The sequence below is a fragment of the Onychomys torridus genome, chromosome 4, assembly GCF_903995425.1.
Source record: "Onychomys torridus chromosome 4, mOncTor1.1, whole genome shotgun sequence".
Lineage (NCBI taxonomy): Eukaryota > Metazoa > Chordata > Mammalia > Rodentia > Cricetidae > Onychomys > Onychomys torridus.
In genome coordinates, this window is record NC_050446.1 from 92,966,638 (window position 1) to 92,982,839 (window position 16,202).

Here is a 16,202-nt window from a genome sequence, read left to right on the forward strand (position 1 = left end):
GCAGCCGACTCAAGGCCAGGTCCAAAGTGGGGAAAGACCCACGTCTAGATACCTAACCCCCTGGGGAGGACACTAGGACACGGAGAGAAGCCGAGAGAAATAGAGGTGCTCATGAGACCCGACCTCCCTGCCCCTCCTGCACTATGAAGCGTGGAAGCCTGAGGTTCAAGTTGTGAGGATTTTTGCACGGGTCGCTCTTCCTGGTTTCTTATAAGAAGAATGGCGCGTCCAAGGAAACACGGTTCGGTCACATTGCTAAGCACAGGGATCAGACCTGGCCAGGGTAGAGGGGCCTGTACCGCAGCCTCCAGCCTCAGAGGCAGCGAACCTCCTGCCCCCGATGCTGCGGCAGCCTGTGTCCCTGTCTCCCCTCCCTCCTTCCTGTCCTGCGGCCATTGGTGGATTCCTCTTCGGCCCCGCCCAGAGACTGGCTTCTGAAACTGACGCATGCGCAGAAGTGCACCGCTGCCTCTGCTTCAGCACCGGAGCCCGGACAGCGGCGCCGCCCACGGGCATGGACGATGGTAGCAGCCCCAGCTGCTGCAGCGACAGTCTCCTTGCCAGTTTCTGAACCGGCGGTGAGCAGCGGCCTGCGGGGAATACAGTAGCCCCAGAAGGCAGCTGCCGGGACAAGTAAGAAGAACCCCTCCGTAGATCCTGCTGGAAGATCTTCTCAGCACGCCTGCATCAGGTATCTTTAGTAGCTGCCGCCACATATCACCTCATTCATTCCCCAAGCCCTTCTGAGAGCCCTTTCTCGGGGCGGATATGTCTGTACACTTTCATCTTGCCTGGTTGGTTTATCCTCTCGCCGACACTCGATAATGCCAGCTGTCATTGCTTCACCTCCTGGGGGACCTGCCCCACCCACTGTTCCCTCCTTTCTCCCAAGGCCTCCGGATGTCCCTTTCCATGGCCTCTGGAACTCCCCCAGCCCCTAGGCCTTGCCTCTGCGTCTTTGCAAAAGGCCTCATGTCAGTCTGCATGTCAGTGTGCAAAGGGGTGTGCATGGACAACGAAAAAGAAGCTCGCCAAAGCAGGTGTCCTGGGGAGGGGAGGCAGGCATTTGGGATCTACGTCAAGGACTGCCTTTGTCCATCACCGTCAGTTGCTTGTCTGCCCGTTGTCACCGGTTGCTACCTGCCCATCGCATCGTTATTTCTCTCCCCTGCATGGCCTCCTGCTTGTGCTCAGACTGATTTTAGTCCTCATCTGTGGTAAAAACTAGACCGAAGCCACTTGTATATGCAGGATCTGAGGCTCAGGCAGTGGTCTATTTGACTCCTGAAAGAACCTCAGGCTGGAGGAAGAGGAAAACACCTTCCTGCTGAGCACCCATTCCCAGATCTGGGTGCCCTTGGTTTTTCTGCCTTCACCATACATGTGGCGGAACAATCTGGCCAGGTAGCAACATGGCGCCATTTCTGGTCCTGTCTGACTCTGCCGCCCCCATAATCTCTCCTCAAACACAACACTACCTCTCTCTCCTGCCTGGACTGAAATAAAAGGTATTTTTAAGAGGCAAAAAGCAGATACAAACACATTATCTCCAGATTATCTGATTTAAAATGTGCATTCTGTTCCTCAGAGGGAAGAAAAAGTCCCACAGGTGGAAGCAAAGGTATTCTTCCCTCTTTTATTAATTCATCAGTCTGAAAGATATAAACCCATATTCAAGAGGATAAGACATGGGATGGGTGTATTCTCCAGACCAGGGACTCCGCTTGGAGTCACAGCCTAACCAAAAGAAGGTGGGGATGGGGGCACAGCTCAGTGATAAAGCATTTTTCTATCATTGGCAAGGCCTTAGGTTCCATCCCCAGCCACTGCAAAAAAAAAGGGTGGAGAGGGAGGGCAGTGATGAATCAGGGCAGGCCCGGGGCCAGGAGCATCTGTACAAGGGGCTACAGCATGGTTGGCTGTCTGGCGTATCTTGCCAAGGATCAGCCTGTCTGGTCTGCTCATTTCTCCCGGGCACGAGAACCACCCATTCTCTTCCAGCTGCTCTCTGGAACCTTCTGCCTCTTTCTTCAGTTCCCCCGAGACCATCGACACTGCGCAGGCATAAGGACTTTGTTCAACTCAATAGGAGAAACACAATCATGCTCCTGTTGAATTAAGTACCATCCTGGAGATAGCTATACCATGTATAAGAGTACATGCACTGTACGTGTTAAACACATGCACACAACACACACACACACACACACACACACACACACACACACACACACACACACTTCAGTCCCCCCACCAATACAGGAGATTAAATCCAGAGCCTTATGTATGCAAAGAATGCTTTCTACTACATCCTCGAGCCCACCCAGAACATTTTGGGAAGGAGTCAGGCTTTAAGCCTGGTACCACACAAGATAACACACACCTGTAAAGCCCACACTTAGGTGGCTGGAACAGGAAGATCACAAGTTCAAGGCTGCTCTGGACTGCATAAGTCCTGGTTTCTCTCTTTTCTTGGCTTCCCAAGTCCCTCTCTCTAGGCTTTGCCTCTGCATCTTCATCTAGGCTATGTACAGAGTCTCTATCTTTAAAAAAAAAAAAATCCAGGTGTGGTGGCAAATTAACCCCAGCATTCACTTAGGAGGCAGAGGCAGAAGTGTAGTTCAAGGCCATCCTCAGTTACAAATTTAGTTCAAGACTAGTGCAGGCCACATGTAATCTCATTTTGAGAGGTGAGGAGGGGTTTGACATGGCTTTGAGGTCATCCTGAGCTATATATCAAAAGCCAGGAGAGAGAAAAGTCTGGAGAGGGAAGTGGAAATCATTTGTCTAGGTTAGCCTCCAAGTATCTGAACTATATATAGGGACAACTTCCAATTCTACGGTATTTTATAAAATCATTGACTAGGAGGTGTTTGAAATAGTTAATTATTTGTGTTTTTAAAATTACCATTTATTTTCTTAGTGGTGTGAACTGCTCCCTCATCTGTCCTGGCCACTCTGTGGGATCACAGTGACATTCAGATGACAACTCTGTGGATTCAGGACCACGTTAATTCATACACATTTGCCCCTTCTGGAACTCCCAAGTTGGGGCTCTGTGCCTAGGGTCCCGATGAAATGGTGACCTTCCGTGTGAGGCCAGATTCCCTAACTTCCACCCTCTTCATGGCTTGGCCTATAGGCTCTGGGGTGCAGACAGGCAGCCTAGGAAGTTACTCATCCTAACTAGAGACCTGGCTCTTTTCACTGGGAAGACTGAGACAGACTCAGCTCAACCACAGTCAGGCTAGAGAATTCCAGGTTCTCTACACTGGTATAACGTCATGCACAGGGAAGAGGGGTAAGATTAGGATCCATTGATTCTAGATCTCTGAAGAGGGACTGAAAGGGTTGAAAGAAGGAGGCTAGAGCCCTAGAGACACCAGTGGAAATAAACAAATGATGGAGACTAGATCCCCTGTAACTAGAAGGAATCTAGGAAAGAGAGTACTCCATTTTCCAGCAGCTCTCCTTGTGGCTGACACTCCAAGTGAGGGCCTGCTTGCTAGGACAAGTCCTGTGCCCTGTGCTGTAAGGTCACGGGCTGCTGGGACAGCCCCCTCACCTCCACTCTGGCTACCCCACTGCCTTAACCTCTAGGAGGCAGGCCCTGCTCTAAAGGGGGGGGGGGGGCAGAGCTGATAGTGGTCATGTCGGAACCCAACCCAGAGCAAGCTTGGTGCTATAAACTATGTAAGTAAATCGGGGTGGTTGAGATCAAGGCTGAGTTCTACAGCAGCCAGACAGGAGGGTTTCAGCTCTCCATGGTGATACAATGGCTAGTATACTGCCGAAGGGTGAGATTAGGGATAGCGGCATAATCTAAACCAATATGTACACAAGCAGGCAGCCAGGCAGGGGGAGGCGAATGGTCACGTGACCGGCAGGGAGGTGAGCAGGCCATGGCGAAATAAAGGGCAAAATAAAAACAAAGAAGCAAAAAAGCAGAAACTGACACTGTCTCCCAACAAAGGGACGAGAAGGTCCCACAAGTGGAAGTGAACGTTTTCTTTCCTCTTTTATTGAGTCCTCAGCCTGGTAGGTAGGAAGCCTTCTTCCAGAGGGTAAGTCACAGAACACAGGCTTTGTTCTCAAGAGAGAGACCATTGCTAATGCCAGCCATACTCAAGCCTTCAGGACCCAGTGCAGACCAAGCACTGTGTTCAGCACATGGAATATACAAATAAATAAATGAATACATAAAGTAGGAGAAGCTATCACATTAAAAAACTCTAGCAAATGTCAGCACCAGGCATCACACACATCTGTAACCCTAGCACTCGGGGAGCTAAGACAGGAGAGTCATGAATTCAAGGCCAGCCTGAGTTACACAGTGAGATCCTGTCTCAATAAGTAAATAAATTAATAAGTGATCTCACACATACACATGACCCAGGGCACTTATCCAGTTCCTCTGGCTCAAAGGGATTGGCCTCCAAGAGTTGGTCTCTGCCAGCACCCTGGCTGCTTATGTCATCAGCATTATGGAGTCACCTAAGGTCTTGCTTGAGAGTGTCTTTAGTCAAATTCATATATTTCTAAATGTTGAGTTAGTTCAAATAAACATCAGTGATTTCAATCATAACATCAGATTTCAAATGCAACGTTCAGTGAAGAAACAAAAGAAAGTATTTAAGGTTAGAGCTACAATGAGATTCCCAAGATCTAGGACATGAAATGGGGGTATTACCTGAGTACCTAAAAGGAACAAGTTGCCCGTACAAATACACTTCTTAGAGCACACACTTCCTATGGTCCTGAATTTGGGAAAGGACAGGAAAGCTCCACATGCTGAGTTCTGTTCCAGGAACCTCATGTGTGCTACATCCAAACATTCAGCATCAAATGCTCCAATCATTGTTTTTTCTGAGGATAAGTCACAGAACACAGGCTTTGTTCTCAAGAGAGAGACCATAATGGAGCCTAAAGTCTACCTCTACTGATCCATTTTGAGGCTTGTTCTTTCTTAAATAGCCATCCTTGGGGTGGGGTGGGGGATCTAAGCAGTGTTCACCTTTTATTTCCAGTTTCTCTTCATAGTTTCTGGGCCATTGATTGATGCCAGTCATAGGTGCAGCTGTGGAGAGAGAAGCTTCCCAAGATGCTAAGCCTTCATTTTCTGAAGGAGCAGAGAGGTTCAGCCTTCTCAGAAAAGACTGACAGACAGTTAGCTCCCTCTAGTTACTTTGTTCAAACACATACAAGGTTAATAGGGGCTGGGAAAGGCTCCAACCACCAAAGTCATCTTTCTCTTGCACCCCATGCCAGCAGACAACCCACACGAATCTCAGGTTTGCCAGGAATGTCTTAGGACCAAGATGGGAGCAGTTGCAAGCTCTCATGTAGCACCAAGTGCAGACTCTCCAGAGAAACAATGTTTCTTCAAGGTTTACAGTCTCAAAACAAATTTTCAGCCTTTACTGATTAACCCAAACAGAGCAAAGGTTTTGCTGAAACATTTCACTTAAAGCCAGACAGAAAGGCTTTACTTTACCTATCACTACAAGGCAAGCTACGGGAAACTTCACCAAATAATTCAGCCTTGACCCCCTCTGGAGACCCCCATGATCTCCAGGCAGTCTGCTCCGTAGCCATCATTTTTCTTTCCCAAGTCTGGCCATCCTGCCACAGGAGTGAGACTCTACCTTCCCTTGGAGCCAAAGACTGGAACTCGACAGACCTATGTACAATGTTGTCCTGATGACTAATTTGGGGCCATCACTGACTCCTTCCTGCCATATTCCTTGGAGGTTCCAGCTCCCTCTCTGAACTGTGTACACCCTGACAAAGTAAAACCATGCTGTGCACAGCCCTGGGCCAGCACTGTTGAAAGAGCAGCACTCCTGTTTCCTGAACTTTCCAACTTCCTTCACTCCCATTGAAACTGGGCCATCTGAATTTCTTTCTCATACAAACCAACATGTTGGGCTGTCTGCATCTCCCAACTACTATGAATTCCCAGGGACAAGAACAGGGTCTTATTTATCATGGTGCCACTCTTCATAGCCAATCTAGTACCATGTTCACGTAATGAACATTCCCTGACCACATTCTGTGCCAGTGAGCTGTTCAATGCACTGCAGATATGGTGATGAACCTTCCTATGTATCAGCTTCTGCATCCCCAGCCTCCACCGCCCACCTGACAGAGGGGCCAAGTCTCTAATCTGATAGCTAGTTGCAGCAAATACATAAAATTCCCAGTAGGAATGGACAATGGAATAGAGAAGGGGTGAGAGACTGGTTTAGGAGGACTAATTAGGGAAGCAGGTACTCAAAGGATGTCTGTCAAGAGCAGAAACAAGCTGGGCAGAGTGGCACACGCCTTTAATCCCAACACTGGGCATAGGCAGGCAGATCTCTGTGTGTTCAAGGACAACCTGGTCTATATAATGAGTTCCAGGATGGCCAGCTCTACATATTAAGACCCTAGACAGAGATGGGGTGGGGATAAACAGACTACTATACAAGAAGTGCACAGTGTCCAAGTTCAGAAGATCTTGAGCATGGTTCAAGGTCCTAATCTTTACTTCTCACTGAATCTGTTCTCAAACCTGTAAAACAAGGAAATTATTGTTTTTGTGGGCAGTAAATAAGATCATGTATGTAGAAACAGGTTTGATACCAAGCAGTGTCTGATATATGGCAGATGGCCAGTGACATTTTTTGAGTGCATGGATGTTTAGATGAGAGCATGGACCCTGGGGTTGCAGATTTTAAGCTCCCACCCATCTCATTTGTCCTCAGAACTAAGAAAAAATAGCAACCTCAGGCTCCCATCTCCTTGTCTTGCTTCCTGAACAACTCTGGGACGCAGATAACCCACCGCCACTCCATCTCCCTTACCTGCCCATCTCCCAGGTCCTAGACCAGAGCCATGGCTCCCGAAGCAAGTCCAGAGAGAAGCTGCTCCCTCCACACCTGTCCCCTTGAAGATCCGACAGGTGCTTCTGTACCAGAGCCAACAGTTTCCACCCTCCAGGCTGCAGACCCAACCAGTCCGTTAACAGCCGGCCATTTTGCCTTTCCTCGAGCACCTCAAGACTATCAAGAAGGCAGTTCGTTACTAGGATTGGGAGACCAAGCATCTTTATGTGGCCATGTCTCCAACCTCAGCACTTCCATAGACCCCTCACAGCATGATGGGGTCTGGAAGCCACCTTCTGCACAGCACCATGTGGTCAGTGTCAGGTAAGGAGGGGCTGGCAAAACCCGCTGGCTGCCCTAGAAAGGTACAGCAGTCACTGAAGCCTCCTTTCTTAGCAGGAAACCTGGGCATCTCCTGCTTCTGATGAAGGAGGCAGCTTGGATAGAGGGGGATAGGGGGAAGCTGAAACTTAGGGGGTGGGCAACTCTAAAACTTAATACCACTTCCTCTATGCCCTGTCATCTGTCTTTACCCACATCCTCGCACGCACATGCACACGCACGCACACCAGAAGACTGTGGTAATTTCTCATCTTCTCTTTCACAGGCAAGAACGTACTTTCCGGATGCCAAAGAGGTAGGCCCAGGCCTCCCCTGAACTCCCAGGAGTGGCCAGGCTGGTACCCACTCCATGGGCTCTCTGCTCTGCTCTCCCAGCTCACCGGCCTTGCTGCCATACCCAACATCAGCTCATGTGGGCTTCCTCTCTCTTTTCCAGCTATTCCCAGCTGATTGCTGAGTGGCCAGTGGCTGTGCTGCTGCTGTGTTTGGCCTTCATCTTCCTCTGTACCTTAGCTGGGCTGTTGGGAAGCCCTCCACTTGACTTTTCTGAGCCTTTACTGGTGAGAGGCTGGGGGAGGGAGAGAGACCGTTGGACTAAACATTGAGCTCAGTCCGAGGCAGACAAGGTTGACCCTTCTTGGTAAGGTAGCATTGGTGGGCTCCTGCTTGCCAGAGAGCTGTAAGTATGGTACACAGATCATACGTCTACGATCCAGATAGGGGGCAACCAAAGGGGCAGAGTTGGGAAGGGTCCAGAGGGAGAGCACGCCTCCCTAGGCTCCACTCCCTCCTGCACACCTGCTCCTCTCTGCTCTCCTCCCCACAGGGTTTTGAGCCTCGAGACACAGAGATCGCCAGAAAGCTAGAAGTCTGGAAAGCAATGCAGGCCCTCACTGGCCCCAAGAATCTGTTCTCTCTTTCCCCAGACCCTGAGATGAACAGGTAACAGGTTCCCATCTTCTCACTGGGAGTGGTAAAGGATGGAGAAGCTAGGAGGGACCATGGGTGATCTCTCCAAAGACCTGAGACATGTGAGAGGCTGCTGGTCTCCTTGGGGGAATGGTCTACCATTTCCTGAGTCCACCATGCTGAACAGTACTCTGGGAAAACTATTCTCTCTACCTCAGCTCAAACCTCCTCAGCACTCTGAGCCCTGCAGCCTGGGGAAGGGCCGAGGAGAGTGTGGTCCGGACCAAGAGGATGGTGGAGCCCGTGAAAGACAAAGAAGAGGAGAACTTCTTTTGTGGTCCTCCTGGTAAGTTGCAGCATGGCCAGTCCTGACTTCGGTAGCGGTGCCACAGAATTGGATGAGCAGGTCCAGAGCAGATGTGGGCAGATAGAAAGAGAAAATGCCCACAGCCATATTCAAGATGGAGTAATGAAATAGGTCTCAAGTCAAGATGCAGTCAAGCTGATGGGGGGCAGGATGATGCATCAGGCATAGGCTTCAGGTTCCTGGGAATCGAGACTTCAGGTGGCCCAGGACGGGCATTCTCTTTTAAGTGGGCTCGGGTTCTGGGGCCAGAGGGCTGAGCTGTGTGTGGGTTGTGTTGCAGAGAAGAGCCATGCAAAGCTGGTGTTTGTGTCCACCTCTGGAGGAAGCCTGTGGAACCTTCAAGCCCTCCATTCCATGTGTCGTATAGAACAGGAACAGGTGAGCTGACTGGGGAGATGCCAGGGGCTTGAGCAGGAACTGGGGACACAAAGAACCTAGTCCCAGTGCAATACCGCTTAGCCAGGACTGCCAGGGTGGACTGGAAGGAGCCCTCCCTGCTTAGAAAATTATTCCAACCCTACTGGAGGCTCTGGGTTGGGAAAGGAAAAGCAAAGCTGGCTGATTTTAGAAGCACCAGCTTCCTGTCTCAAAGAGTTCAAGCAGAGCCTGGGGAGCTTCAAAGGGTTTTGCAAAGAGATCTCAAAAATGCGTTGAGGAGCCTCAGGTCCTTGGAAGCTAAGACTCTTGGCTTCCAGGCTGCAGCTCTTGTCAAGCCAAGCCAACTGGATTATGCTATTAGAGAACCACACACACAGTCATATCTATGATGTGTTTACTGCTGAAAACAGTGTGGAAACCACTCTGTTGTTCTGTAGCCCAAGTCCCCTGTGTCACCCCATGATGACTGGTTAAGAATATGTGTTCTGGGGGTTGGAGATTTAGCTCAGTGGTAGAGCACTTGCCTAGCAAGCGCAAGGCCCTGGGTTCAGTCCTCAGCTCTGGAAAAAAAAAAAAAAAAAAGAATATGTGTTCTGCACTCAGATGCCCAAATTCAAGGCCAGCTCTAAGGCTCCCTTGGTTCATGACTTCTTAAGCTCTCAGTGCCTCATATGTGTTGGTGTTTTTGTTTTTGGTTTGGTTTGGTTCGGTTTTGTAGTGCTGGGGATCAATCTTAGACACTTGTATTAAACATGCGCTCTATTACTGAGCTACAGCCTCCCCCCTGTATATGTGAAATAGAGACAATGGCAGTACATACGTTACAGGGACGGTGACAGTGAAGGGAGACAGAATTGGAAGACCCTAACCCAATGCTGGCAGTATCAATGACTTGACAAACGTTCAGCCTTGTGGTCATGAACCAAGCCCCATGGCTGTGCACGTTAGGTCAGCAGCAAAGCAGAGCTTCCGAGTCCTGGGTGGGAGCTATTTGCACCGCACCAACTGTTGTGGTGTGAACAGCAAGGTTGAAGAGGAAAGGGGATACAAGCTGGACCAAGAAAGGATTTAAGCGCCCCAGAGAAAGGGGAGCTGGGAGTTCTCAGTAACCCGAGAATGTCTCCGATCGCTTCCTTCCAGCTCCCCATCTCTTGGCTTTATGTGGCCTATCACCTCCCACCCCTAACTCAGGAGGTTGCAGAGTTAGGATGTGTGGCCTATAGGAGCCCTTCTGGCAGAGCCTCTGGGAGAGGCCTGGGGAAGCTTCCCAGAGGTTCCTCTTGGATGAAGCCAAGACAGAGCTACAGAAGCTGGCAAAGGCAGCTTTGAGAGAAAGCATTTCTGTTGGGCTGTCAAGATGTTCTCTCTCTGCCCTTCAGTATGACAAGAGGGGAAAGGGTCCAGGACAGGGCTGGGGAGACCTGGGCCCCTGGACTTCCCTCTGAGCCCTCTCCTCCCACTCCTGTGTGCCCTACAGATCCGCTCTCATATCAGCTTTGGGGCTTTGTGCCAGCGATCAGCAGCCAATGAGTGCTGCCCCAGCTGGTCCCTGGGCAACTATCTGGCTGTGCTGAACAACCGATCCTCCTGCCAAGATACGACCCAAGCTGATGCAGACCGCACACTGGCCCTGCTTCGGTTCTGTGCCACCTACTACCATCGTGGTGTCCTGGTGCCTGCTTGTGTGGGACCTGGGCAGGATAAGCCCCTGTATTGTGCCCAAGTCCCCACCAAGTGTACCTGGAGCAGTGCAATCTATCAACTCCTGCACTTTCTGCTAGACAGAGACTTTCTGAGTCCCCAGACTGCGGATTACCAGGTGCCCTCCCTCAAGTTCAGCCTTCTCTTCCTGCCCGTGATAAAGACTTCCTCCCTGCTAGATATCTACCTGGATGGCCTCGTTGACCCAATTAAGGTCACTGACAACTATACATCTATCAGTGGCATGGACTTGGGCCTCAAGCCTAGCCTGCTCAAGTACTATCTGGCCGAAGATACCATGTACCCCTTGCTAGCCCTGGTTGTCATCTTCTTTGGCATGTCCTTCTACGTGCGTTCACTCTTCATCACATTCATGTCACTCCTGGGAGTGCTGGGCTCCCTAATGGTGGCCTTCTTTCTTTACCATGTTGTATTCCGCATGGCCTACTTCCCCTTTGTCAATCTAGCATCCCTCCTCCTGCTTACTGGCAGCTGTGTCAATTACACTCTCATCTTCTTCGACCTGTGGCGCCTCAGCAGGGGCCAGGTGCCCTCCGGCGGCCTAGCGCATCGGGTGGCCTGCACCATGCACCATTTTGGCTACCTGCTTCTGGTCTCAGGCCTCACAACCAGCGTGGCCTTCTACGGCAGCTACCTGAGCCGCCTGCCCACAGTACGTTGCTTCGCTCTTTTCATGGGCACCGCTGTGCTAGTGCACATGGGGCTCACACTATTCTGGCTTCCTGCCACGGTGGTGCTCCAGGAGCACTACCTGGCACGAGGCTGTGGGTCCCAAGCGCAGGGCCAGAGGGGCACCGACCCCTTGCGGCTGTTGCTGGCGTTGCACAGACGGATGCGCATTTTTCGCAGGATTTTTTCCATCCTTTCGCGCCTGCTCTTCCAGCGCCTGCTCCCCTGTGGTGTCATTAAATTTCGATACATCTGGGTCTGCTGGTTCGCGGCGTTGGCGGCAGGGGGCGCCTACATCGGCGGCGTCAGCCCTCGCCTGCGACTGCCCATTCTACTACCACTTGGCGGCCAGGTCTTCCGGTCTAGCCATCCCTTTGAGCGTTTTGATGCTGAATACCGCCAGCAGTTCCTGTTCGAAGATCTGCCTCCAAACGAGGGCGGCAACTTGCCAGTGGTTCTGGTGTGGGGAGTCCTGCCAGTGGACACTAGTGATCCTCTGGACCCTCGCAGCAACAGCTCAGTAGTAAGCGATCCTGACTTCGCACCCAGCAGCCCTGAGGCCCAGGAGTGGCTCCTGGCTCTCTGCCATGGAGCCCGGAATCAGAGTTTCTTTGGAGACCAGCCAGAGGGTTGGCCTACACTGTGTTTAGTGGAAACCCTCCAGCAGTGGATGGAAAGCCCTAGCTGCGGCCGCCTGGGTTCCGATATATGCTGTGGCCAGTCAGACTTCCCCTGGGCGCCCCAGCTTTACCTGCACTGCCTCAAGATGATGGCTCTGGAGCAAAGTCCTGATGGCACCCGGGACCTGGGACTCCGCTTCGATGCTCATGGCAACCTAGCAGCTCTAGTTCTGAAGTTCCAGACCAACTTACCATACAGTACAGAATACGGCCCGGTCCACCACTTCCACACTGAGGTCAGCCACTGGTTGTCAACAGAACTGGGCAAGGCCCCTCCGGGCCTCAATCAGGGTTGGTTCACCAGCACCTTGGAGCTGTACAGCTTGCAATATAGCCTAAGCACGGAGCCTGCTGTGGTGCTTGGTCTGGCTCTGGCGCTGGCCTTTGCCACCCTGCTGCTGGGCACCTGGAATGTTCCACTCAGCCTGTTCTCTGTGGCAGCTGTGGCTGGCACTGTGCTGCTCACAGTGGGCTTGCTCGTTCTGCTGGAGTGGCAACTCAACACAGCCGAGTGCCTCTTTCTCTCTGCCTCCGTGGGCCTCTCTGTAGACTTAACCGTCAACTACTGCATCTCCTATCACTTGTGCCCACACCCTGACCGCCTGAGCCGTGTGGCCTTCTCCTTGCGTCAGACCAGCCGCTCCATAGCAATGGGGACTGGAGTGCTCTTTGCCTCCGGGGTGCTCATGCTGCCTTCCACCATACTGCTGTACCGGAAGCTGGGCATCATTGTCATGATGGTCAAGTTTGTTGGCTGTGGCTTTGCCAGCTTCTTCTTCCAGTCCTTGTGCTGTTTCTTCGGGCCAGAGAAGAACTGTGGGCAGATCCTCTGGCCCTGTGCCCACCTGCCATGGGATACGGGGGCCGAGGAGCATGATGAGAAGGGACGAACCGGGCCACCGGGGTTCTCTGAGCACTATGAGTTGCAGCCCCTGGCCCGGCGCCGGAGCCCCAGCTTCGACACCAGCACAGCCACCAGTAAGTTGTCCCACCGGCCTTCCATACTCTCTGAAGATCTGCAGCTTCATGATGGCAGCTGCTGCCACGCCCACACACCCGCCCCTCCCTCCCCAAGGGATCTGCTTCTGGACCACCAGACAGTCTTCAGCCAGTGCCCAGCGCTGCAGACTTCCTCTCCTTATAAACAAGCGGGCCCCACCCCCCAAACCTGGATCAGGCAGGACTCCCAGGGACAGAAAGCTGAGCCTTTGCAGGCCCTGCCAGAAGCCCCTGCCCACTGCCCCAAGCCCAAAGTCGAAGAGCTCCCCGATGGCCTATGCTCTTCAGCCAGCACTCTGGAGGGACTCAGCGTCTCTGATGATACCTGCACTTCCGAGCCCAGTGTCCGTGTGCCAGATTCTGTGGGCACCTCCCCAGAAGCCATGAATGGCACTGGACACCCCATACTTGAGCGGGGCCAGCTGAATGGGAAGCGTGACACTCTATGGCTGGCACTGAAGGAGACCATCTACGACCCAAACCTGCCCAACTCTCATCAGACCAGCTTATCCTGGAAGGGCCGTGGGGGGCCAGGTGATATCAGCCCCGTGGTACTTCCCAACAGTCAGCCAGGTCTTCCCGATGTTTGGCTCCGTAGGCCCAGCACCTATACCTCTGGCTACAGCAGCTGAGAAAGCCCAAGGAAGGCCAGACCAGGGTCCAGAGCCCTGTTGGTGAAAACAAAGCAGAGGCCATACTAGCCTAGAGCCTGAAGGTATTTCTCCATATCGACATGATGTCTCACCTTCCAACTATGGATTCTAAACCCTGGCAGATGATCCAGCCTTGATCTCTTTGCTACATAACTCCTACATCTGGAGGATTCAGTGGGAGGGCCTTGCAAGATAATACCAGGCTCTCCCTGGGATGAGCTGAGGCCTCATCTGCCCCCACAGTGCCAACAAGGACCCCTCCCCTGGAAAGAGAGGCCAGATGTACAGCTCCAGGTATCATGGGAGGCTAATCATTTTTCTCCCAGGTGGCAAGAAGTTCATCTTTGGGATCTTGTCGGGGTACCTTACTGACTAGAAAAGCCCTTAAGAACCTCCACAGCCTGCTGAATCTCACCCCTCTCATCAGCTCTTAATCAGGACACTTCACTTTGGGGGCGCTTTGCTGGACCAGAATTGAACCCCAGGCCTCTGCCCTATTCTACTCACAGTCGCCAGTGTGACTAGACGCTCTCCAAAAAGCAGGGCAGAGAGAGAGGTGAAGGCTGGCTCTGGAGTCTGTAAATCCTGGGACTCCCTCGCCAGAAGCAGGTTCTAGAATGCTCCCTGATGATGAACAATAGTCATCCTTCCCCATTGCCACGCATGTCAGCCTCCTCGGACTCTTGCAACTCCACCAGAGCGGCCTGCAGTTGGCCAAGGCACTAAGGCAGGTTGATTGATTTACCCAAAGTCTGTCACTGGCTCCATCTGCCACCGTAGCTGCCGGTCCCCTCCTAACTGCCTGCTCCAGGGCCATTGGTCCCTGGCTGTCTTTATCCTTTGCTTCTGGCACTTACCTATTCTCCCTTCCTGAGTGTCTCTCTGTAACTCCTCCTTCCCCAGAGTCCCTCCTGCCCTCTGCACTTCCCTCTCTGAAATCCTCTGGGATGCCTACTCGAAATGGAGCCCGACCTGTATCTTAGGCGTCAAGGGCATGCCTCTTCTGTGGCTAAAGAGTGTAAAGAGGCTTTGCCAGATGAGGTACTGAGGGACAGAAGAATGTGAGCAGACTCTAGTTAAGACAGGAACACAGACTTGTTCTTATAGGGGGAGTTCATGAACCTGAAGTTTCTCTAGGTCCCCGGTTTCTAAAGACTGGGTCTATCTAGGGTGTTAAGGAGACTGAAAGACCAAAGCCTGGCAGATCCATAAGAGATGGCATGAAGACCACCAATCTAGGCCACTTTACATGTGTAACAGAGGTGTGAGAAGAATTTTCCAGCACCAAACAACCTGTGGTGAAGCTAGAGGCAAGCCAGAGGGCATCTTTGTTTTATTTTGTTGTGTTCCTGTGTTGCTGAGATCTACCTCCCGCCCCAAGTAGCCCAGGACAAGTGGAGCAGAAACTCAACTGAAAACATAAGACTGTGGAAGAGACAGAAGACAGTTGTCCCTCAGTATCCATGGAGAGCTGGTTCCAGCACCCTGCCCCCAGGGTACCAAAATCTGAGGCTGCTGAAGCCCCTTGTGTAGAATGGTGTAGTATCTGCATATAATGATGCATATTCTCCTATACACTTCCAGTCGTCTCTGGAGTACTTATAATGCCTAATACGATGTAAACGCTGTCAGTCCTTATACTGTGCTGCTGTAATAATGACGAGAAAAAACATGTGCGTGTTGAGCTTTTGTTTCTTCCTTTACTTTTCTGCCTTAATGTGTTCAGGCTGGTGTGGTTCTGGGTCTGTGTGGTTGAATCTGCAGGTACAGAACTCCTGCTTACAGAGAGTTGACCATGTAGGCCAGCTCCTTGCAAGATAACTAAGCTGAGATAAATGACTCTTAGCCATGCTGGATACCATGCATATCCTGTAGTCTCAGCTAAAGCAGGTGGAGCCCAGAAGACCCAGGAAAGTTTGAGCAACATAACAAGACCCTGCATTAAAAAGAAGGAGGAGGAGGAGGGAGGAGGGGTAAAGGAAGGAAGGAAGGAAGGAAGGAAGGAAGGAAGGAAGGAAGGAAAGAGCTAACTAATTCCAAACTGATATTTGGAAGCAGAAGCAGTCACTAGGACCTAGTTTGAACCAGTCTCCTTGAGTAGGGAGTAGGGGACATCTCTCACGTTATGCCCAAGTAGCATTCAGACTTCCTAGCCTGTGCCTCTTCATCGGGATGCTGGCTTGTCTGCTCATGTACTTTGCATCTTTCTGTCACACAGCCCAACTGGGATGATGGGTCCCAGGGAGGATAAGGTGACTGATGTTCCTAAGCATGAGCAGCTCTGCCATGGGCTGGGGAATAACTTAGTGATACAGCACATGTTTAGTGTACAGGCGTACTATAATCTATCTCTAACATCCCTCCACAAAATTTTGCCTTAACTCGGAAAAGAGCACAGTATCTCCTCAGTAATTGACCCTGGCTTTTCTACTGCGTGTTATGGGAGACCAGCAGGTTCACAAACCCTCAGCTGTTTGTGGTTGTGCATGCCCATGACCCCAGCACTTGGGAAATAGAAGCAAAAGGATCAAGAGTTCAAGGCCATCCTCTTGGGGTGGGGGGTGTTGGTTTCTTCCGTTGTTTGGTTGTTGTTGTTTTTCTGAGACAGGGTTTCTCT

General features: G+C 51.5%; 1 protein-coding gene across 1 annotated transcript; it reads left to right on the forward strand.

Moving 5' to 3' along the window:
* The first annotated feature begins 442 nt into the window (after positions 1-442).
* Disp2 (dispatched RND transporter family member 2) lies at positions 443-15,283 on the forward strand. Its single transcript, XM_036184415.1, has 8 exons — positions 443-691; positions 6,861-7,190; positions 7,474-7,503; positions 7,645-7,768; positions 8,035-8,150; positions 8,336-8,463; positions 8,765-8,862; positions 10,340-15,283. Exons 2-8 carry the CDS (start codon positions 6,877-6,879, stop codon positions 13,562-13,564), a joined length of 4,035 nt encoding a protein of 1,344 aa, XP_036040308.1. The 5' UTR covers positions 443-691; positions 6,861-6,876; the 3' UTR covers positions 13,565-15,283.
* The last annotated feature ends 919 nt before the right edge of the window (positions 15,284-16,202 follow it).

What these genes read in the sequence shown, in the direction of transcription:
- Disp2 (XM_036184415.1), top strand. Translation starts at nt 6,877, where the DNA reads ATGGCTCCCGAAGCAAGTCCAGAGAGAAGCTGCTCCCTCCACACCTGT. An exon ending in CACCATGTGGTCAGTGTCAG is followed by an intron (nt 7,191 to 7,473) that starts GTAAGGAGGGGC and finishes TCTCTTTCACAG; the next exon opens with GCAAGAACGTACTTTCCGGA. An exon ending in CCAGACCCTGAGATGAACAG is followed by an intron (nt 8,151 to 8,335) that starts GTAACAGGTTCC and finishes TCTCTACCTCAG; the next exon opens with CTCAAACCTCCTCAGCACTC.